Here is a 23,582-nt window from a genome sequence, read left to right as displayed (position 1 = left end):
CATTTTTGTGATACTGTAACAGAATACCTGAAACTGGGTGATTTATAATGAACAGAAATTATTAGTTCACAGTTCTGGAGGGTGGGAAATCCAATATCAAGATGCCAGGATTTTGCATGGTCCTTCTTCCTACATCATCGCATTGAAGAAAGCATGAGGGTGAAAGAGAGCAACAGGGGGCTGAACTTGCTCTTTTATAACAGCACCGATCCCACCATGAGGGTAGAGCCCTCATAGGATGATTACCTCTTTTACAGGTCCTGCCTCTTAAATAGTGTTACAATGGCAGTTAAATTTCAACATGCGTATTGGAGGGGACAGACGTCCAAACCATATCAGAAGGTGATATTATTTTCATTTCTTTTAGACATTGATGAATGCAGCATAATGAATGGTGGTTGTGAAACCTTCTGCACAAACTCTGAAGGCAGCTATGAATGTAGCTGTCAGCCGGGATTTGCACTAATGCCTGACCAGAGATCATGCACCGGTGAGTAGGTTCTAGCCTCATGTTGAATCTCTCAGTAGGTTCCTAAGTAAAGTAGTTTAGGGCCCAGGCTTTGGAGTCAAGCAGGCTTGAGTCCAAACCCTTGTTTGTCATATATTTTAACTGTATCCTTAATCAAGATACCTATTATTAGAATCCTCATCTATAAAATGAAGTTAAAATTGCCTGCATAAAATAGTATTTACAGAGCTTACCGTAGTACCTGGCATATAATAAATGGAATATAAAATACATTTTCCTTCATTGACCAGACTTTTGAAGAGTTTGATGTTTTGGCCTAATTCAGTGCAACTCCAGGTTTATTCCTTGAACCATCGGCAACAGCATCACCTGAGAACTTGTTAAAAAATGTAAAATCTCAGGCCCCATTCCAGATCTACCGTATCAGAAACTACTGGGGTAGATCCCAGGAATTTGTTTTCACAAGCTCTCCCAATGATTTGGGTGCATGCTAAAGTTTGAGAACCAGTGGTCTAATTTACACTTCCTTTTGTATCACCCTGGCTGCGAGAGCTGTGAGCCAGGCAGAGGTGAGAAACAAAGTGGGTAATAACATAGGCTTTGATTTTGGCTTGGCTTAAGAAGAGAATTTGGATTTAGGAACCAAAATTATTTTACTGACCTAGAAAAATGTCCCTTAAAAAATCTAGATATAAATTTGGCTACAAAAATTGTTGAAAATAAGGCCAGGCACGGTGGCTTACACCTGTAATCCCAGCACTGTGGGAGGCTGAGGCAGGCAGATCACCTGAGGTCAGGAGTTCAAGACCAGCCTGACCAACATGGTGAAACCCCATTTCTACTAAAAATGCAAAATTAGTTGGGCGTGGTGGCACATGCCTGTAATCCCAGCTACTTGGGAGGCTGAGGCAGGAGAATCACTTGAACCTGGGAGGCGGTGGTTGCAGCGAGCCAAGATCGCGCCATTGCACTCCAGCCTGGTGACAGAGTGAGACTCTGTCTCAAAAAAAAAAAAAAAAAAAAAATTGTTGAAAGTAAATATTATTACTAAGAACATCTAAGTAGGTATGGTTATTTCAAGTAATTCTTACCTTAAAATATTGCTAAAACAGTTGATAGAATTCAGGCATTTATAATTTGACAATAGAGAAAATAAGATTTATAATAGTTTTTGAATGATAAATGAAAGAAAGATTTTAAATAAATAATAGACTTTTAAGCAGGTATGGACTTTGCCCTTGAGCAGTGTATTATAAATATTGAAAAATATTTTTTCCTTTTTTTACCAAGGATAACCCAATGGGCTAGTTTATGCAAAGCTTCATTTGGATTTGAGAGTTAATAGTCTTACGCTAGTAGGCTAAGTTTATTTGACTTTGGTCAGTTAATATTTTCTCACTGAACAGTGGAACCAATGTCAACAACCTGTGGTTGTTGGTTTTATTCTTTGCAGACATCGATGAGTGTGAAGATAATCCCAATATCTGTGATGGTGGTCAGTGCACAAATATCCCTGGAGAGTACAGGTGCTTGTGTTATGATGGATTCATGGCATCTGAAGACATGAAGACTTGTGTAGGTAAGCAAAGAAGACAGAATTTTTCATCTTGTCTTATTAGTCATAAGCACTGTTAAATTACATAAAGTTAGTTTGGGTCATTGATAGAAAGATTCCATAAGAAAAGTAAGGATATTTAGGGGCACAATACTCATATTTTAACCAGCATTCCAAAGAGAGCTTTCTTGTGGCTATTAAATGGTACTCTCGTCAGATATGTTATGTGGACTGACTGACCATTTGTCAGCTCCAGATGGACATTTCTTTTATGCCTATCCATTACTTTCGTCCACTTAACCCTCCTTCTGCTTTGACTATCATGTAGGCTTCTTAAATCCTTGACTAAAGGCAAACAAAATTTACTTCTGACAAGAATGCAATAAACTTTAGAACTGATCTATTTGTTTTGTATAGTTTCTATTGTTATGTCTTCAAATTTGATAAACTTTTCTTCTACGATCTCTAATCTGCCTTTCCTCACATACAGTGTATTTTTCATTTCAGATGTTGTAGTTTTCACCTCTAAAAGTTTGACTTGGGTATTTTTTCATATATTCTGTGTCTCTGCATAAGTTCAATCATTCCTCTAGCTGTTTGAACACATGGAATACAGTTATAATAACTTTTAGTGTCTTTGTCTCCTAATTCTATCATCTGCATTAGTTCTGGGTCATTTGAATAAATTGACTTTCTTCCTTATTTTGGGTCATATTTTCCTGCTTCATTGAGTGACTGGTAATTTTTGATTGGATGTCAGATATTGTAAATTTTGCCTTACTGAGTGCTAGATATTTTTGTATTCCTAGAAATATTTTTGAACTTTGTTCTGAAGTGTAAATTACTTGGAAACACATAGATCCCTTTCAAAGTCTTGCTTTTAAGCTTTTAAGCTACACTTAGTCTAGGGGTAATTTTGCTCTGTTAGTGAGGTAAGACCCTTCTGGATATTCTACCCAATTCCCTGTGAATTATGAGGCTTTCCAGTCTGGCTGGTGGGAACAGGACAATCCCAGACCCCCTGTGAACTTTGAGGATTGTTGCCTCTCATTTTCTTGGGTAGTGCTTTCCCCAGCCTTGAGTAGTTTGTTTCCTTATATGAATGTGCTAGTCACTACTCATCTGAATACTTGCAGAAGACTCTTAGCAAATCTCTGGCATTGCTTTCTTCTGTGTAGCTCTCTCCTGTCCTTTACTCTGCCCTATGAACCCTAACTACCTCAGCCTTCCAGGATGCCCAGATTCATCTCCTCAACTCAGGGACAGTGCCTGGCTCCGTCTGGTACCTCCTCCTTATGCCATGGAGTTAAAACTCTCCTATTCAGTAATCTCAGGCAATTGTAGGATTCACCTAGTTTTTCTTTCTGTCAGGGATCACTGTCTTTTGTTGCCTAATATCCAATGTCTAGAAAACCATTTTTTAAGGTATCTGTTGTCTATTTTTTTTGGTTGTTTCATCTGAGAATGTAATTTTAATTCCTGTTATTCTATCTTGGCCAGAAGCAAGAGTCTGGTATTGATTATATTTACATTTTTATCACATTTATCTTCTGAAAGCCTTTACTGAAAATTTTTGAAGTCCTAGAATTAAAATGAATGTCATAAAAAATGAATAATTTTTAATTTGGAAAAGAAGTGAAGTCTTCTTCTTACACTAAGACAACCAGTTCATCTATCCTTTCTTTCAAAATATGAAAACTAAATTGTTATCATCATGCAGACTGAATTAAACTTTTCATCCTGCAACAGAGTATGCTGTTCTAGAAAGTTTTCTAGACTGTCACATAAACGAGCTCTAAACTCAGCATGGAGCCCATCTGTTTATTTGATTACCTGGCCTGTTGCTTATGGGCCAGATGAAAGCCAGTCGGAATAATGAGCCTGCAATGTAAAGAATGAAGAGCAAGTGTAAATTGCCCTCTAAAATTTAACATTGTTTTTCTGAGTGAAAGCATTTCACCTTTTCTAATTTATTTGTCATAGTTATTATGTCTCGGGGGGAAAGTATTCAATGATATCAAATAGCTATATGTATTAATAATGTCTATGTTTTACAGATGTCAATGAGTGTGACCTGAATCCAAATATCTGCCTAAGTGGGACCTGTGAAAACACGAAAGGCTCATTTATCTGCCACTGTGATATGGGCTACTCTGGCAAAAAAGGAAAAACTGGCTGTACAGGTGTGTTTGTTCAAGTAGAACAATAAAATATTAAGTAGTTAAGAGATTGGTATCATAATTATAGATTGATACATGTTTTAAAACTCATACATTTTAACTGTATTATAAAGCATTTTGCATAACATTTTTCATTAATTTAGCTTCCACTTCTTTGAAATTTGTCATCGTTTGTATTGGATCCAAGTTGAAGGTTTTTTTCTTGACCTGTGGGGGAGCAAAGGTGTATTGAATAAATTAACACTGTAAATAGCACATTTTTATGAGGTTAAAAATCACATTTTCATATCAAATTAGTGAACATGCTAATTACCAAATATTCATGGCCCTTTACTGAAGCAAGGCTTTTCCAATAACCTCCTTTGCCAACACTTCATTTAAGGTTTATAACTGGAATTGCTCTTTAAAGGAACACATCCTACAATTCATATATTTCATCAATTCTCACTAGTCTTCCAGTGCCTTAAATAGGAGCACTTTTGATGTATTAAGTCGTGTTAGTCCAAATAAGTCTTTATTCATGGGACTTAGCAAATCTTATGAAGTGATAATGGAACCATTTTAATGTTGTTTGTCCATTACCAATAGCACATGAGAAAATGTTTTCACAATATTTGTAGGAGACTATCCTATTAAATGCCAAATGGACGAAGTTACTCTGTGGTAATGACATTGTGTTTCGTTTATAAGTGTTTAGTTGGTATTTTCAAATATGAGGCAATGACATTAAGTCCATGGAATGATATAATAAAGTTTTACTCTAGTTACTTATATTAATTTGACAGATTATGGCGTATAACATAATTTAAAACATAATGGAAACCATGGTGAGCTTGAATTAGGTAACTGAATAATTTCTTAATAAATAACAGTCTTTAATTCCAAAACCCAGTTTGGCAAGCTCTTATGACTTAAAACAAACATTAAAATATTTGCAGATTGGCAGTGGGGCAAATGTGCAGATCCTCCTCTTAATTATATCAACGTATTTCAAGAAAACACCAAAATATATTTATTATTGTTTCAAACTGGCCAATAATGCTATTTCAAATTTATTGATATGTAGGATGAGGGCAATAATATTATTGTTGGTTCAAAAATAACAGATGCTAGCCAAATTATGAGAAGAAGCATGAAGCTGGAATGTTTTCATTTTCACTATGCTACTCCTTACGTGAAGCCTGGCTAGGGGTCCATTCTGATAAATGGCACAGTGTTTAAACTCTCAACTCCCCATATGGCCTCTCGGTACAAATGGTGCCTAGCTTTGTATGTCTATGGTTCAAGCTTTATTTTTAGCTTCCAGTATAAATATAGGACTTGGTAAGGGATGATGGTCTGGCAGTAGTGAAAAGAAAGGTAAGATAGTTCTGTATTATATTTTAACTAATAGAGGATAATACCACTGTTTTGCTAAGCTGAGCACATTGAAATTCAACCCGGAGGCAGTGATGCTTATGAAAGGAGAAGTTAATCTCATGGAACAGCCTTCATTCCCCGTAAGAAAGAGGTCTCTAGAATTCAATGCTCCAAATTCTAGCTAACTGGGTCATGTGCAGTGGCTGATTATTTTAGGCCTTACCCTGAAGAAAGCTTACATTTTCATGTTATTTAATATAGTTTTAGGTAAATAAGATATGATGTATACAATGCTGTTGGCGCAGTGCTGGTCAATAAATAAAAGCTATTGTCAAATTAAATGAAACGTAGACACAGTGTCTGGAGGCCATTTTAATGAAAGCCATTGCTTCTAGTCTATATCTATTGTCCATTGTTTTGTTGTTTCATTTGAGAATGTAATAGTCTAGCAAAAATTTTATGCTACTGTTTATTGATTCATGCTTGAACTCAGTTTAAAGAAGGAAAATCTTACTCTTTATATTGAAAGGCTTGTTTTTCGTAGTTGAATTTGCACAGATACTAAGACCATGGTAACAGAGCTGTGCACTACAGTTGCATGAAGTGACACCAGCTTTACGTTAAGAACAGCAGCCTTTGAGTCAATCACGTGAACATAGATTTGAAGTCAAAGAAACACTTGATCCTCTTCAAATCTTTTTCATAGATTTAAAGTCAAAGAAACACTTGAGCTTTTCCTCCAGTTTTAAAAATTACAGCCTAAAATGATTTTCCAATTTGCTAAAATCCAGCTAGCACTGTAGGAAGACTTGAGTTTTATGCCCCTTTGATACCAGAGTAACATGGCATGTGATATTCTCATCTGAAGGAGTAGTACCCTGAATTGTGTTCTTAGTAAATCCACTCATTCATGATCTTGAACAAATCACGAGGGTGCTCTGCAGTTACTCAAATGTTCTCCTTGGGTAAGTAACAGCCCTGACCTGTGGAACGGCATCACATTTGATTGGAAATGGCTTAACCAGTCAGTTTGGTATACTTAAAAACATGTTTTTAAAAATCTGGGGCAAAATGTTTTTTGAATCCCATGTCACTAAGGCTCTTTTAGCTGCTTTTAGTTTAAAATTCGTGTCATTCACAACTTAGAACACCGTCAGGTTACCTTGGTGATGGCTTTGTTTATAATGTTCCAGGCAACTAATATAAGTAGAGATAGGTATCTTGCCTAACTGGATAAGCAAGCAGACAAAAGGAATATGTCTACTTATTTATCTATCTATTTATTTATTTATTTAGATTATTGTTTAATGAAAAGAATTATGAAAATATGTATGCTATTTCATAAGGAGAAATTTTGTTTCATGAGAACTAAGAAAAAGACCTCTGGGCTCCATTACAGTTTTGTCTAAATATTTCAGCTCCCTGTCATTACTGAGTATTTCCATTTTAACAAATAAACACGTTTTTTCCCCCAATCACTTTAGCAATGTTCAGAATCCACCCACTGACTTACATTCCCAGCCCACACAGATGCAAAGGGTTTCTTTTTACTCCGTAAGCTTTGTTCAGACCATGGGTTTTGCCAAGGGGGAATGTTCCATTTAATGGAGAGAGAACACATTTGCTTGAAATGCAGAACACAGCTCTTCTATCCTTGGCTTAAGTGGGCTGGATTACAATTTTTCTATGACCCAATGTAAGGCATCTGCTGCTTGTTCTACATAATTAGGGCCCTGCTAGGTGTCATCTTTGATGGGTGGTCCTGGCTTTCACAAGCTAATTTTAAGACCCTACCTCCCATCACGTGCTTACTTAGTTAATGAATAAAGCAAGCATACCATTAAGTGGAATTAAATCAGACTTGTTTTCAGTTAAAATAGCAGGATTTCTGGGTAATTCCATATTGGAAACTAGCTGGTTCCTTTCACAAGAGAAATGTCTCTGGTGGATCTTGGTCCATAGGAGAGAATCATATATTTCAGCCACCAACAGTCAGTGAGAATTTGTGTTCATTTCGTTCCAGTTTCTTATCACTGCTAATTTTCCTTCACTGGCTGTCGGCCTGTGAAAACTCCATGGGTGTTCAGTTAATAGTGTTGGCTCAAATTTGGATCCAAATTAAGAAATCCAAGTAGCCCTCACGTTTGGCCTCTCCATTCATGGTAACGCCCTCTTCCTCAATGCCTAATCAAGGAGTTTCTGCAGTGCACAGCTCTGCCAGGTTAGGATCCAGGAGACAGATGCCCAGATGGCAGGGAAGGCAGGTGTTTGTGTGGGTGATACAGCCTCTCCCTGCGTGACTGTAAGAGGAGGCCACAGCAGCCCCGGGCACAAGCCCATACTTGCATGACAGACTTGCATGGGACATACCCAGAGCCTGTGAGCAGACCCTTGCCCTTCAAGAGAGCCATGCAAGAGGACCTTTGAGTCTTTGTGACAAAGGTTTGATGGAGTTAAGAAGGTTGCGGGGTCACTTTAAGTTTGAATTTCTTTGCTTTTCTTGGCTTATGCTGTTCTTAATCTTAAAAAGGAATTTTCTGTTTGCAGCAAACTTGTGTAGGAAAGAGAACATTTTTACAGAAAGAGATATTCTTGGCAAACATGTACTATGTTTCCTTCACGTTACTGAAGAGTGTTTCAATACAGCATTTTTGTTTGCTTGTTTTCCTTATGGCTCACTTTCCCCTTCTGTTTGCTTTTATGATGACTTACAGTCCAAGTCTGCCACAGAAACAATTAATGAATGATAGGTGCATGCATGCACACACACCCACATGCAAAAACCTTTTATTTGGAGATGCCTTTATACTTTATGACCACTTGAAGTCTCTCCAATTGTTACATACTGAGAGTGTAAAGCATTGAGATAATAACTTATACAAATACTCACAAAATGGAGAATTGAATATTGGCTCCTGAGTTACTCTCTCCTATTACCCAAAAGCCCATGATACACAGCCTGTTGTAAATATAGTTTCTTTTCACCTCGAAAACATTGCCATAAAACTGAAAACACTTCCTTAAATTGTAAATTTCTATTAGCATATTACTAATGATTTTTAAAGGAGACTCTCCGTTAAAAACAAATAATAATTTTCTTAATTGCAGGATTAGACATGGAAGGTAAAAGCCATATGAAAATGATAATACTCATAAAATAAGAGTACCTTTGGTCATTAGAAAACTGGAAAGAAAAAGATTACAGAATTACTAGATTAATAGGTTGTGGTCATCTCTGAAAATTATGCTTAGTAGAAGATATTAGTGAGTATTTCTATAAGTCAGTTAATATTCACCAATATTTTGGTAACTCCATAAAGCAAGGTTTAGAATAAAATCCTGATATGACTAAAGAAATGAGCTCAGCTGGGCGCAGTGGTTCATGCCTTAATCTCAACACTTTGGGAGGCCAAGGCGGGTGGATCATCTGAGGTTAGGAGTTCAAGACCAGCCTGACCAACATGGTGAAACCCCATCTCTACTAAAAATACAAAAAAAGAAAAAAAAAAAAAGCCAGGTGTGATGGCAGGCACCTGTAATCCCAGCTACTAGGGAGGCTGAGGCAGGAGAATTGCTTGAATCCAGGTGGCGGAGGTTGCAGTTAACCAAGATCACACCGTTGCACTCCAGCCTGGGTGACAAGAGCAAAACTCCATCAAAAAAAAAAAAAGAAAGAAAGAAAGAAAAGAAAGAAAGAAAGAAGCTCAGCTAGGCAGCTGTGGCCCAAGGAAAGGAGTGCCAATCACCAGATGGGGAAATTGAGTTTCAGGAGGTCCTGGCTCTGCCCCTCACTGACTGTAGGGCCCAACTTCTTTGCCTTCTTCTGAGAAACTGAGGATTGGGAGAATGGAATTACGAGTTCTTTCCACTTAGAAAATTCCTTGATTCTATAACATCTGGAGGCTTTGATACTTATGCAGTTGAAGCTTTTTGTGTCCACATAAGATTATTTGTCAGAGATCATGGCAAATATAGGAGAGAAATTTAGGCAGAACTCCACAAAAATGGTGATTTGTTGCATTACCTCTGAGGGGAGCAATTACCTGAGGCAGAAAGAAGTTTCGACAGCCCTGCTTGGGAGTATCTTGTGCTAGTTCTACGGGATCTGTTAGGTCAGGTATGGGAAGACATACATTCTTGAATTCCTGTGCCTACTTAGCACTGTTATCCCTGAATTGGCCTTCCTCCTCATTTCCTTGGAATGTGCCATGCTCGATTATTTAGCTGGTTAAAGCTCCCAGTCACAGTCTAAAGCTATGTGTCTCTCTTGACCTGGAGTAATAACTTGATAGGTCCATGTGGCTGCCAAGGTTACACTAAAATCCACCTGTACAATGTGTCATGACTGAAAGGACATTCTTCCAGGCATGCTGCTTCATTTTTATGATCATTAGTGATATTATAAAGTTCTTTTGTGGGAGCAATCTGTTCTTATTTCATTTTGTGTTTGCTCTAAAAGTTATGAAGAAGCCAAAGATCCCAGGACCATTTCAGAACTTCAGATGGAACACTTGGCAGATAGCATGTTTGTAAACACTTTCAAATCATTTAGTTGGGCTTCATAAGTAGACAAAAAGGCAAACATGAATTACTTGCCCAGTGTCTTTTTCATGCCACTATTCAAGTGTTCACTGGGAATTCTTGCAGAGTTTTGTATGGCAAAATTGTTCTTCTTGACCTAAGATTGGTGTTAGATGTTGGTTTCCATATAGAGTACCATATTTATGAGTTCTTGTTCTTAGTTAATGACAAAGTTGATTATGGGGGTAACCCATTATAGAATGGGCTCGTTTCAGAAAATTTTCACTTAGTGCTTTATGTTCTTTTCTGTAACATATTTATGTTAGAGAGTCTATCTTGGCTAAAGCTGACAATAGAATTTTGGAGAATAGAGCATTTTGGAAAATTTGGAGTCTTTTAGTAATGTGACCCTAATCTGGTATTTCTTATATTCTGACAAAATCCCCATTGGATTAACTTGAGTTTTACATGAAATATACAAGAAGGCTTGGCTCTCCAATGTGCTAGGACTCTAAGAAGCTAGGGAAAAGATGGCTTATATACTGTCTTAAGGAACATTTTCTGCAAATGCTTACATTAGCAATACCTAAAGTAAAGCTTTTGTAGAAAGAAAGCATAATTAAATAACAGTGTTTTAAGTTTGAGAATAAAATATATTTATATAGAATATAATGCAAAAATTTTCTAATATGCCAACAAGTTTGTATTTTTTGTCTATACAAGATATGAAAATAATGTGCATCATTACTGCATAGTTGACTTACTAAAAATACTAGCAAAAGAAAATATATGATAAGGAGTATTAAAACCATAGAAAATTAAGCAACTCATTATTTATGGTCTTCAGCAGTAAAAAGTCACTTTGCAGTGACTGGAAACTCACATTAAAATATGGAAAATAGTTAGAGTTAACAATAGCTAGTACAATCATATTGTTATATCTTTATAATTTGAAATTTAAAGCTGTTTGATATATGTAGAGTTTATATATGGATGCAAAACCAGTCTATACTATACCTGGGAAGTTTGAAGGCAAGTCAACTTTTGAATATTACTTATTTTAAAAACCAAAAAGACATTTGTGCTGAGCCTTTTTCTAAATCACTGTTCATTTTTCCAGACATCAATGAATGTGAAATTGGAGCACACAACTGTGGCAAACATGCTGTATGTACCAACACAGCAGGAAGCTTCAAATGTAGCTGCAGTCCTGGGTGGATTGGAGATGGCATTAAGTGCACTGGTGAGTAGGAAAGTAACAGAGATTGCTTATCAAGGACTGCATAGATTACACATATGAAAATATTAATTATGTAAAGTTATTTTAATTTGTGTATTATTGGTTTTAAATACCACACTTTCTGTTAATAATGATATAACCTTTTTCCATAAGATTTGGACGAATGTTCCAATGGAACCCATATGTGCAGCCAGCATGCAGACTGCAAGAATACCATGGGATCTTACCGCTGTCTGTGCAAGGAAGGATACACAGGCGATGGCTTCACTTGTACGGGTATGTTCACACTGGAAACAACCGTGTCAACACCAGTCAGAGAAGCAAGGCATTCCACATTTCTCAGGCTAGCAATTCTTTTTTGAAGACTGGGTCAGTTAATAGAAAAGATTCATCATTTGGCACTAGAGCTCTGTGGGAGAAAAAAAAATTTGGAACCAGGTCAATTAGAGAGACCTCAAAAGCTTCTCGATAGATAGGTAGGTAGGTAGATAGATAGATAGATAGATAGATAGATGTTTAGGTGCCATTATCACATCATTTACAGTGATCTGTGCTCTAACACAAAATGATACCAAAAAAGTCGTATCATTCTCCACCTCAAGTCAGCTAGGCCTTATAATAGTTACAATTGGCATATATATCATTATATAACTGTGTATAATGATGTCATTAGTTTAAACAAATCATACTTCCTTTTATATGCCTAGCCTTTATATTTTTTTTGCCTATTTCTCGCCAATGACTTCCTTTCTGTACCAACACAAGGATAAGCTTGCTGTAGGGAACTATGTAAGGAGAAGGGATTAGATGTTCTAGATTAGAAGAACAGTATATATTTTTCTCCAACAGGCCATCATCATCATCATCATCATCATCAACAACATTCCATATTGGTATAAGTAAAAATTTCAAACCTGCTGTGGAATTCATTCACTTCCAGTTTTGCAATAATATATTAGTGAAATTTTCTTTTTGGCTCTAATTAATAGCCATAGAATTAACATAAACTGCTATACACATGTAAACACACATGATTAGACTTGTCATTACATAAATTATACATATACTTACATGTGCATGTATTTACAGACAGCACTTTTTATATCAGAGCTCTGGAGTTAAATAAAATAGTAAGATCCATTGGCCATTAGGTTGCATAGCTACTCCTATAACTTAAAACATTAATTTATCCTGAGCACTTTGTTCATAAAAAGTCATTTAAGCACAATAGAGGCTAAGGCTCATTAAGTGATTTACCTGGAATTTTTTTTATTCACTGAAAGTTTTATCTCAGATGAAATCATTTTTGCCTAACTTATTGATGTTTTGTCATCAAAAACCTCCCATCATTTTGAGAACATATTCAAATTCCATGTATTAGGCATGTGTGGTTTATGTGTTTGATATTTAAATGCCTGTGATTATTAAGAAAACTAGGTAGAGATTAAGCAGATGGAATTTTTCTTCTCCCCTATGGTTGCCACTCTTTTGCACTTTTGGTGCCCGTCTAAGCTAAGCCCAAAACTTGAGAAATAGGCACAAACGTGATGTGTCATTTCCTGTCATGGGTGTGCCCTCCATATGGATGACCCTTCTTGAACAGGCCTTAGTTTGCATGATTCCTTTGGCTTATTCATTTAATATCATTCAGGGTAAATTATCATTCAGGATTCTGAATCAGCCCCATGTAAATTGCATATTCAGTATTAACCTTCCAAAGAGAAAAATAAATGACTTTCAATGTGTCAAACTGAAGTTATGCTGAAACATTGCTGCACTGGAAAGTTGTTAGACCTGAGGAATTAGAAAGCCCCTAACCGAGGAAGAGTAACATGTGTTTCTTTCTGGCTGTAGACCTAGATGAGTGCTCTGAGAACCTGAATCTCTGTGGCAATGGCCAGTGCCTCAATGCCCCAGGAGGATACCGCTGTGAATGCGACATGGGCTTCGTGCCCAGTGCTGACGGGAAAGCCTGTGAAGGTAACTGATGGGGAAGCCGCTGGGAGCCTTGCCGGGCTTGATGAGATTAGGTTATTTAAACATTCCTGATGCTTTTTTTTTTTTTTTTTTTTTTAACTGAGATATGTTTTAGCTTCATTTCTAAGCTGGTCAGTTCAATTTGTAGAGGGGTTAGGTTTCCAGCTGACCATTTCTCTTGGTGCACAGAAAACCTCAGCTGACTGGCCACAAGCTGTACATCCAGCCTTGGCCACATGGTCTGCAAGGGTGTATCCATTGGTCAGTGAGGGTAACCAGGTGTGGTTAAATCAGTGCAACCCATTTATCCCTACGGAAGGGGACGCAACACATTAATCCCTACTGAGGGAGAGAAGAGCTCAAAGTGCAAGTTCACTGATAATGTCCTGTTGTGGGATTATCACTAAATATGGAAACACAGTTTTTAATCTCCACTGTATTTGGTTTCTAGAAATAAAAGCGGAGCAAATAGTCTTGTCCATATGTAGAATGGTATGTCTCACATTTGCTGTAAATATCTAACATATATGAACATGGGACAGTTTTGCAAATCTGTTCAATAGGGGACCCTTGGGATACTGCCATATGGCATGGTATCGCTCAGCTTTAGGCTCTGTCATTCTGATAAGTGTTGGTCAGACAGGAAGAGTCCTGGGAACCTGTTAGCTAAGGCTGGATCCCATTAGGAAACACAAGATTCTTCCCTTTACCCACATTTGTCAAATTTAAGCACATTCTCCTTCATTGAAAAGAAGATTTCAGTAAAAATAAACAAATGATAACGATTGTCAGTAGAAGTTTAAACAAGACCCTGATTAATGTATTAGTTAATAGTTGTTCCTTGTTAACAAGACATGAACTCAAAATCAGTCATTAGCTATGACATGTATACTAATTCAGCCTCATGTATTTTTATGTAAATACTTTGTTATGGAACTGTTGGGTGTTCTTTATACAGTTTATATTAAATATGCAGAGTTTGATATAAAACTCCTTGGAGTCAAGAAACCAGATTATGCTCTTGATCATGTGCCTAATGCCTTGTTTACTTTTGTTACTCCAAATATCCAAGGAAAACAGGTACTGTGCCACCTCTGGTAACAGAAATAGTCACAGTGAAAGTTTTGCTTCTCTTATTGCTATAAGGGAAGGTTCTGTTTGTTTGTTTGTTCTTAATATAAATCATGGCTGGCGGAGTGGTCATGGCTATTTAAAGCTAGTCTCAAGCCTGAAAATGTAACTGTGTGTCAACTGCACACGAAGAATGTTAACAGGAGGTAGAGACAGAGGCCTGGAAGAAGCGTGTGCGGTTTTTCAATCTCCGTCAACAAAGGCAAACACACGCCATAGGACTAGGGACACTGGAGATTATGCAACTAATTATGACAGTTCCCCGAAAGACATTGTGGCTTGTGAAGTTTTAATTCACAACAAAAACAGTGACTACATAGATAGATTAAAAAAAAAAAAAAAAACTGAAAAAACGAATTTAGTGTAAGGTGGCTTGCTTGCCTCTTACTTTACGAAAGTGATGTGGACCTACGTGGAACACTACAAATGAGATATGTATCTATAAAATGCTCAGCCCGCTGCTTGGCATGTAATAGGGACTCAGGAAAAGTAACCTCTCACCTACGAGACTTCTCTGTGCATGGCAAATCATCTAAAAGTCTATAGGAGAAGTGCCCAGATTGGTGTTAGGTAGTCTGCATTTTCTTAGTATTTACATTAGTTGCCTAATTATATTTGACAGGTTTGTTTTAGAAAAATATAAATTAAGTTTTTTTGCTTTTTTCTCCCTCCCCCAAGATATTGATGAGTGCTCCCTTCCGAACATCTGTGTCTTTGGAACTTGCCACAACCTGCCTGGCCTGTTCCGCTGTGAGTGTGAGATAGGCTACGAACTGGACAGAAGCGGCGGGAACTGCACAGGTAAGACCTCTACTGGCATCAAAATCGGCTCCCTGGTGTCCCGGGGGACCCAGCTATTGGAGCCTCCCTGGGACTGCACGAGGGCTGTCACAGAGGACAAGAAAAGCAAGGGGGAAGTATTAAGAATCACAGATACCTTTTCTCAGACCTGGCACTGATTGGAGGTGAGGATCCAGAGGAAAGAGTCTAAGACAATTGAAGGAGCAGAGTTTGTAGCCTTGAAATTGAGTTTGTGGCTACAAAGGAGTGTTCTAGGGGTGCTCTAGCGGTGTAGCTTCCCAGCCATTTCCTTTTCTACGTGAGTACATTTTCGGAGAGTTTCCTTTTGGAGGCCATGCCCTGGGATCATGGGTTTTCTCCTTGTACTTTGTTGTTGCAATACCCACCCCACTCCTTCCTATCCCTGCCCTGCCCGTGGTCACCAGAGTACTGGGTACACAGAGCTCAGCCACCTATCTCTAGTGTATAAATCATTTTCTTGTTGAGCCAAGGACTCTCAGGGAACATTAGAAAAAGCTTAGAAAAACTACAGGCACCCAAGCAGACTGCCACTCGGTTCTCTTTGGCACTAAGACTTTGAAAGCCATTTGCATTTCCCCTTCCTAATTCACCCCTCTGTTCAAGGATACTGAAGAAACAACTTATGTTCTGTATGAGTTCAAATTTCAGGAAAAAATCTGGTCTTTTCAACCACCTAAACAAACCATGACTCAGGGGCTCTCCAGATCATGATCACCACCACCACCCTGCAAATGCTCTGGATGGAGTATTCCTCTCCAGCCACACATTCTTCCCTTGGTTTTCCTTAAAGCTATTACGAGACCAGGCTGGGTCTCTTGCATGCCTCAGGAAGTCCCCTCCCCATGGCCTGTACCCTCTCCTGCGTGCCCCAGATCACTATCAACATCATTCTGTCTAATCTCATTTCTGTTACTCTGGCCCTGTCCGTCCAAATTCACATGCAATTTCAACAGAAAAATCATCTGCAGCGCAACCCACAGGAGGGTTGCCAGATCCAAGGGGAGGACCAAGGCGAAGGTGTTGTCCCTCTTCTCCAGTCCCTCCTCACAGAAGCCGTTTGTCTATTCTTGAGTATTTCATGAGTGTTCAAAACAGACAAAAGGAATTGTACAGAGTGGAACTTGCCAAAACCCATGTCCTAAATATCTGGAATTCTGTACATATTTTTGGAATAGAAACTGAAAGGGAAATATTCAACTCAGCATGGATGATGGGAGAGACACTCCTTGCCGACCTCAGGGAACACGCTAAGCCTCACGCGTGTGTGTCAGGGGAAGCAGCAAGAGTTGCCCTTCTGAGGGTTTCCTGGGACATCTTGCTCTAATTTGATGAAATAACAAGCCACATATACTCAATATATTTTCTTAAAACCTGTGTCTGAATTTTTGGTTGACCGAGGTCACAACAGTGTTTTGCCTTCAGTTACCTTGACTGGAATATTTTACCTAGTGCCAAAGTATATTATATTATGTATTTTATATTTTTTTATTATATTATGTATTTTTATATATATATATATATATATATATTTTTTTTTTTTTTTTTTTTTTTTTTTTTGAGATGGAGTCTCGCTCTGTCGCCCAGGCTGGAGTACAGTGGCACCATCTCGGTTCACTGCAAGCTCCGCCTCCTGGGTTCACACCATTCTCCTGTCTCAGCCTCCCGAGTAGCTGGGACTACAGGCACCCACCACCACGCCTGGCTAATTTTTTGTATTTTTAGTAGAGACGAGGTTTCACTGTGTTAGCCAGGATGGTCTCGATCTCCTGACCTCGTGATCTGCCCGCCTCAGCCTCCCAAAGTGCTGGGATTACAGGCGTGAGCCACTGCGCCCGGCCCAAAGTTATATTTTATCCTGATGACAAATTTGAACGGTAAATGTGTTCTGGGGAAAGATGACCAAAGACTATACCATATTTCCTTCCTGAGGTGTTTTATCTCTGAAGTGGAATACTGCATTTCTAGATGTAGTTATAACTAGTAGCTTTAAAATTCTTGTTTGGAGCTCTAGATTGGGCCCTGTTCTTTTATGGTGATGTCTGCCTACACTGGCTCAGGTGGTAACTCCACTGCTCACTGTTCGGTTTTAGATGTGAATGAATGCCTGGATCCAACCACGTGCATCAGTGGGAACTGTGTCAACACTCCAGGCAGCTATACCTGTGACTGCCCACCTGATTTTGAACTGAACCCAACTCGAGTTGGCTGTGTTGGTAAGACCTTAAAAACTTTTCAGAGAAGCAAGCATACTGTGTATTATTTTGAAAACAGCACCAAACGTTCCATTCTTAAAGTTTGCAAAATGAATGATACAGAAATTTAAACATTTCCTAACTCTGCTTTAAATTCAGATATCTTTTCCATAGGGAAAATTCTCGGTAGTGTATAATGTTCATGGGTACTTTTTAGTTTCTCAGTAAAAGTGAATTATGGTTTTTGAACAGTTCCTGAAATGGGTTTCAATTTTCAACCCCAGTAGAAAGATTCTGCCTGACGCTTCTTGTGTTTGTATATGGTAAATAGATACCCGCTCTGGAAATTGCTATTTGGATATTCGACCTCGAGGAGACAATGGAGATACAGCCTGCAGCAATGAAATTGGAGTTGGTGTTTCCAAAGCTTCCTGCTGCTGTTCTCTGGGTAAAGCCTGGGGTACTCCTTGTGAGATGTGCCCTGCTGTGAACACATGTAAGTGGACGTCCTCCTATTTATTATTATTTCAACTCCAGCCAGTTCTCCTTTCTAGATCAGAAGATAAACCTTTTCTACTCTTAGATCAGAGAAGAAAGATCAGTCGTCTCAGCCCTGTAGAGGGGACCTTATTCCCAATTCGAGAGTCAGAAAATATTCCTGGTTGGCTCACAGTAAAAGATCAGGTAGGGCAGATAACATCTCACTTCTGTGTAAGTGAAAAGCAGATAGCATTACTTTAAAGATTTTCCAGATTAGGTTACTTTCACCATGTTGCTTACCTTCCAGGGACACATTGATTATCTCTCCTCTTCTCATCTGTTGACTAGTTTGGAAGGCTCTACTCCAGACTCAGTGTCCCTGGGTTTGAAGAGAAGCAATTAGTTAAGCAACTGCGAAATGGAAGATTATTCCATTGTTATGGTGTGGCTTGAAAGAAAGCTTTAGCATGTGATTGTAAGGACATACAAACTATGTCTCCTAAAAATATAAAAGGGTTTTCATTTTTCCTAGTGGGTCCTGTATTATGATTCAGAATTAGATGTAGCTTCTTTGGCAAAAGTCAGTGGCTACTGCTTATAGCGTATATTGGGATAGGTATGGATTCTTTTTTTGCTGAAGGGTCATTTATTCAGTTCTTCTAAAAATATTCGTTGAGTACCTAGAGTGTGTACTCTGGATGTGCAAAGGTGAATTAGACTAGATCCTGCCATTCAGGAGAATATAGCATAGTAGGCAAATTATGACCTAAACATAAGCGCTATAATTCAAAATAGGCCTCAGAAAGAGAAGAAAGAGCAGGCACAGTGCTGTGTTGGTACAAAGAGCACACCTGGTGCAAATTAGGACTCCACTACTTGTCACCCGTGTAACCTTGGGCAAGTTCCTTAGCATTCATAAAATACCTCATAGGATTAAATGAAATCACTCATGCAGAGCACCCAGCACAGGGGTGTGTGCTCAGCCGGCTTCTCCTTCTCTCTTCTCTTCAGAAAGGGAGGTCAGTTCTGCTTGGGAGAGGGTGGGGACTTAGTGTGTTTTTTAATTGAGCCTTCAAGAAGGTTGTGACATGAAAGAAGAAACTCAAAAAGTATGGATGATTGCAGAAAGAGGAGAACAAGTAAAAGAGGAGGACTGTTCATTTCATTGGTGTCGAAGGGGGCAAACTAGGACACTTAACTAGGGGAGTCAGCTTTGTAGATTAATAATAGTAGCAAAACAATAGATATCCACGCCACACCAGATCTGGACCAGAGTTAGAACTGGAATATATACATATAGGCATATGTACATATAATTTCAGGAAGCCAGGACAGGGATTAGCAGATCGGGACAGACCATGACATTATGAAAGAACTGATCTTATAGATCCTCACTGGGATGATACAGCAGGTTACAGACATTCTTATTCACCTGTCCTGTACATATCACCATGCTGGTGCATGCCACTGAAATAAATGTTTCTGGTAAAATAGTTGGATGAAATAATTAATGGGGGAAACCCAAGGACACTATAGAAAGTTGTTTTTGGAAACCAAGAGAGTCAATATTGCCACCCGTAGAAACAGAGGCGCAAGAAAGGTCTCTAGTCATTAAGGAGAGAATTGGGATGGGAATCAACGGAGAACAGCTTTTCCTAAGGCTCTGTTTGGAAAGGGTTTTGGAAACAAGCCAATTAAGATTATTAAGGGAAGCTGTAATTCCCAGAAAGTAAGGCTGAACAGAACATAAAAATGAAGATGAAGTTTTTCAGAAAATAAAAAGGGAAAGAAAATCTGTAAAAAGAAATAAGGGATGAAGGTAAGGGATAAAACAGTCCACACGCATATAAGACCAGGGAGTGGTTAGAGTTCAAGGACTGAGGACAGTGGCCTTGCATTGGGGACACAATAAAAACCATTGGAAAATGGGAAGTGTACACAAAGGTGTTAACTGACTTCAGACGGGCAGAGTAACAACTAAAGTTTCCTGAAAATGAACATTTTCAGCTGGATATGTGAGTATTTCTCTTGAGGATATTATTTCTAAAAACTTTAGATTCAGAACAACTCAATTTGAATTTTTGTTTCAATAGCCGAGTACAAAATTCTTTGTCCTGGAGGGGAAGGTTTCCGACCAAATCCTATCACCGTTATATTGGAAGGTAATTGTGTTTCCTTTGTCTTAAAGCGCACACAACTTGAATTTCCTTGGGTTTATTTACAATGCTAAAGGAATGCCTTTGTTTTGATTTTGATAGATATTGATGAGTGCCAGGAGCTACCAGGGCTGTGCCAAGGAGGAAAATGTATCAACACCTTTGGGAGTTTCCAGTGCCGCTGTCCAACTGGCTACTACCTGAATGAAGATACACGAGTGTGTGATGGTAAGTGGTCCTTGTAGGATGATAAGGTCTTGCAGATATCAAGAACTGACCTGCAAAACCAGAATATGGTTACCAGGAAAATAGAATTTAGCAGTGTAGCACAATGGTCTAAACAGGAACATAGCCAGGTAAATATGTCACACATGTGGCAATTTGGACTAATGTTACTCAAATGATGTCATTTCTGGTAAGTCCTAAATCTCCCTCTTTTCCTGAGAAAAACAGAATCTTATTCTGCTGGACCATAGCCTCATTTATGCTTACAAAAGAGTTTTCCATGCTCTTCAGAAAAGCCATTTTTTACGAGAGTGGCATAGGTCCCGTTTCAGTGCTACTTCTCTATTTGGGGGAGTTCTGGGCCCTCTTCTTTTAATCCTTCACCACTTATCATTGGTGCTCATGTATTCAAATAAGCTTCTCCTAGAAGGCGGCCCTTTGGCTTTGTACTATGAGTGGTGGCCCTTGTTCATCCTGTGTTACTGGAAAGGTGGAGAATATTAACCACTTACAGGTTCCAGAGCACTTCAGCCATGAGCCATGGTTTTCATCTACAAGGAGGAATCACCCACCTGTTGAGGAGAGAGACCTCCTTGTGCTCTGCATAAGAAGTATTCCCCTGGCTCTTTAAATGGCTTATTAGGTCACCCAGACAATGGCAACCTTATTGAGTATTAGTTGAACATCACAGTGTATATGGCACAGCTCTAAGACCCATGGAGTTAACAAAGATTAGAATCAAGTCCTTCATTTGGAAGTGGGGAGAGGATGTGAAATATGCTCCATGCTGCCTTACCAATGCAGATTCATGAAGCCAGCTGTTAATGGCTTCGGGATACTATATACCCTATCATAGATTTTGTGAACATAAGAAGCATACTTGTCTTCCTAAGGGATATTTGATATTTTAATTTCTCCACATTTCTATCTCTGCCTACCTTTGAGGATATTATAGGTTCATTTATTAGGAGACTCATTATTATATTTGATAATGCCTCATGTCAGGAGGCAAGAGTTCCTTCTCTTTTTTGTTTTTGGTTTTTGTTTTTTGTTTGTTTCGAGACAGTCTTGCTCTGTTGCCCAGGCTGGAGTGCAATGGCATGATCTTGGCTCACTGCAACCTCTGCATGTAGAGTTCAAGCAATTCTCCTGCCTCAGCCTCCCGAGTAGAGTAGCAGGGACTAAAGGTGTGTACCACCACGCCTGGCTAATTTTTGTGTTTTTAGTAGAGATGGGTTTCACCATGTTGGCCAGGCTAGTCTGGAACTCCTGACCTCAAGTGATCCACCCACCTTGGCCTCCCAAAATGCTGGGATTACAGGCATGAGCCGCCATGCCCAGCCAAGAGTTCCTTTTCTAAAACCCTCTTTCCTCAAAAGGCACACATTTGCACAGAGAGAGGACGCGGATGAATGAAATACCTATTTTTGTTATCTTATTTGAAAATACCCTATGGATTTGCTCTCTAATGTCAACATTCATTAAGTATCAGGCCATTCCAAACTGTGAAGTTTTCGTATTCATATACCACTTTCTCTTTGGATTATAGATGTGAATGAGTGTGAGACTCCTGGAATCTGTGGTCCAGGGACATGTTACAACACCGTTGGCAACTACACCTGTATCTGTCCTCCAGACTACATGCAAGTGAACGGGGGAAATAATTGCATGGGTAAGTCCAAGCTTTTCTCAGTAATGCATGTTTGGTTCTCATCTACAAAGAGGAAGAGAGCTCACAAGTTCATCACCTTAGGGTGATGTTACTCATCAGACTGAGTGCTGGCATCCCTTCACTGTCTTGTTAGGAGCCTCTTCCCCTGTAAATCATAACTTGGCATTTTTTCACCACCACGGGTGAGTGGTTGGGAGTTTTCTCTAAAATGTAATGTTGGAAAATCCCAAACAACAGTTAATAGTACTTCTTTTGTTTGACTTTTGGGTGTATCTTTGTACAATTATATTTACAGCGCTGACCTACCGTATTAAAACATCATGAGTCGGAAATGAGAAACTTACTGCCAAATGGCAGTAGAGAATTGTTACTAGGAGACTGGGCAGAGAGTCATTTAAAGTTTATTAATGCTACAGCTATATAATGACTTAGTTCTGTGGCAGGAAATATCAGGGAATGTATTTCTCAAAGTCCTTTTTCTTGTCGTAGCATAGGTAGCTAGAAAGTTGTGTAAGAGCAAGTTTTTTCTGTCCTTATCAAAGTCAAGCTACAATACAACTCAAATGAAACTTGCTTGTTGAGTATCCACTTAGAAATTTGTTGTGATTTCCCACATGGCATCACCAACCCTCCAATCCTTTTTTTACCTCCCTTCTAGATATGAGAAGAAGTTTGTGCTACAGAAACTACTATGCTGACAACCAGACCTGTGATGGAGAACTGTTATTCAACATGACCAAGAAGATGTGCTGCTGTTCCTACAACATTGGCCGGGCCTGGAACAAGCCCTGTGAACAGTGTCCCATCCCAAGTACAGGTGAGTTTTAGTTTCTCCATTATCAAAAATATAGGTTGAAAAATTACCCAAGAATTGTTGGGGAAAGCAGTCTTAGTGAAGGAAGCAAAGTGTGCATTGTTTATCTTTACAGGGAAAAAAATGGCTCATGATTTAAATTCACAGTTGGTGCTGGTCATTCCAGCTGAACATTGAGTCACAGAATATGTTTTCTAATGTATACCCTAATATGTAACCAGACTTGTAAACTCAGCATATCACAAAAATATAAACTATAAACAATGTTCTCATTGTTACTGAATTCTTCATGTATCTAAAAGACTGTAAACATTAGACAAATCAATGTGACAATAAGGGAAACATAATTCCTTGTCTTTTTACTTATTTAAAGCTAAACTCGTTCCAAAAATAAAGGCAGCCTACAAAGATGTAAATGTTAAACAAGAAATAAACATAAGGCAAATGGCAAACAAGAATAAGAAAGATAGAGCCAGGAACAGGACTAATACACAAAATTCAAGCCGGGAATTCCTACACACTTGCCTGAAATAAGCAATAACTTTAGCCCCAAACTTTCTGGCAGCTCCTATGAAAAGGGAGATGTGATCAAGTACAAAATTCTCAATGACCATAAAGAAAACTCAAAATGAAAGGAAAGTGCAACTTTTCTTGATAATGAGATCCGAGATAAATTTCTTCTTATATTCTCATAGAGAAAGAAACTAAATAATGTTGTCTTAAAAAAAAAGGGCTAAATTGCATCCTTTGAGTAAATAAAGACATTAGTGTACTGTTCTTATATCATAT

The 23,582-nt window shown here is 38.5% G+C and overlaps 1 protein-coding gene across 2 annotated transcripts in view; it reads left to right on the top strand.

The window, feature by feature from the left end:
• FBN1 (fibrillin 1) overlaps window positions 1–23,582 on the top strand; it is a 235,048-nt gene that overhangs the window by 158,596 nt on the left and 52,870 nt on the right. For both annotated transcript variants that reach the window (XM_063716643.1, XM_024232279.3), the window contains exons 30-42: window positions 368–490; window positions 1,923–2,048; window positions 4,082–4,207; window positions 11,205–11,327; window positions 11,478–11,600; window positions 13,179–13,304; window positions 15,111–15,233; window positions 17,345–17,467; window positions 17,778–17,942; window positions 20,020–20,088; window positions 20,185–20,310; window positions 21,857–21,979; window positions 22,638–22,796. In XM_063716643.1, the coding sequence (XP_063572713.1) occupies window positions 368–490; window positions 1,923–2,048; window positions 4,082–4,207; window positions 11,205–11,327; window positions 11,478–11,600; window positions 13,179–13,304; window positions 15,111–15,233; window positions 17,345–17,467; window positions 17,778–17,942; window positions 20,020–20,088; window positions 20,185–20,310; window positions 21,857–21,979; window positions 22,638–22,796 (1,635 nt within the window). The remainder of the gene's footprint in view (window positions 1–367; window positions 491–1,922; window positions 2,049–4,081; window positions 4,208–11,204; window positions 11,328–11,477; window positions 11,601–13,178; window positions 13,305–15,110; window positions 15,234–17,344; window positions 17,468–17,777; window positions 17,943–20,019; window positions 20,089–20,184; window positions 20,311–21,856; window positions 21,980–22,637; window positions 22,797–23,582) is intronic.

This window comes from Pongo abelii, chromosome 16 (genome assembly GCF_028885655.2).
Source record: "Pongo abelii isolate AG06213 chromosome 16, NHGRI_mPonAbe1-v2.0_pri, whole genome shotgun sequence".
Lineage (NCBI taxonomy): Eukaryota > Metazoa > Chordata > Mammalia > Primates > Hominidae > Pongo > Pongo abelii.
Note: the sequence above shows the minus strand (reverse complement) of the source record. Positions and strands in the feature narration are given on the sequence as shown.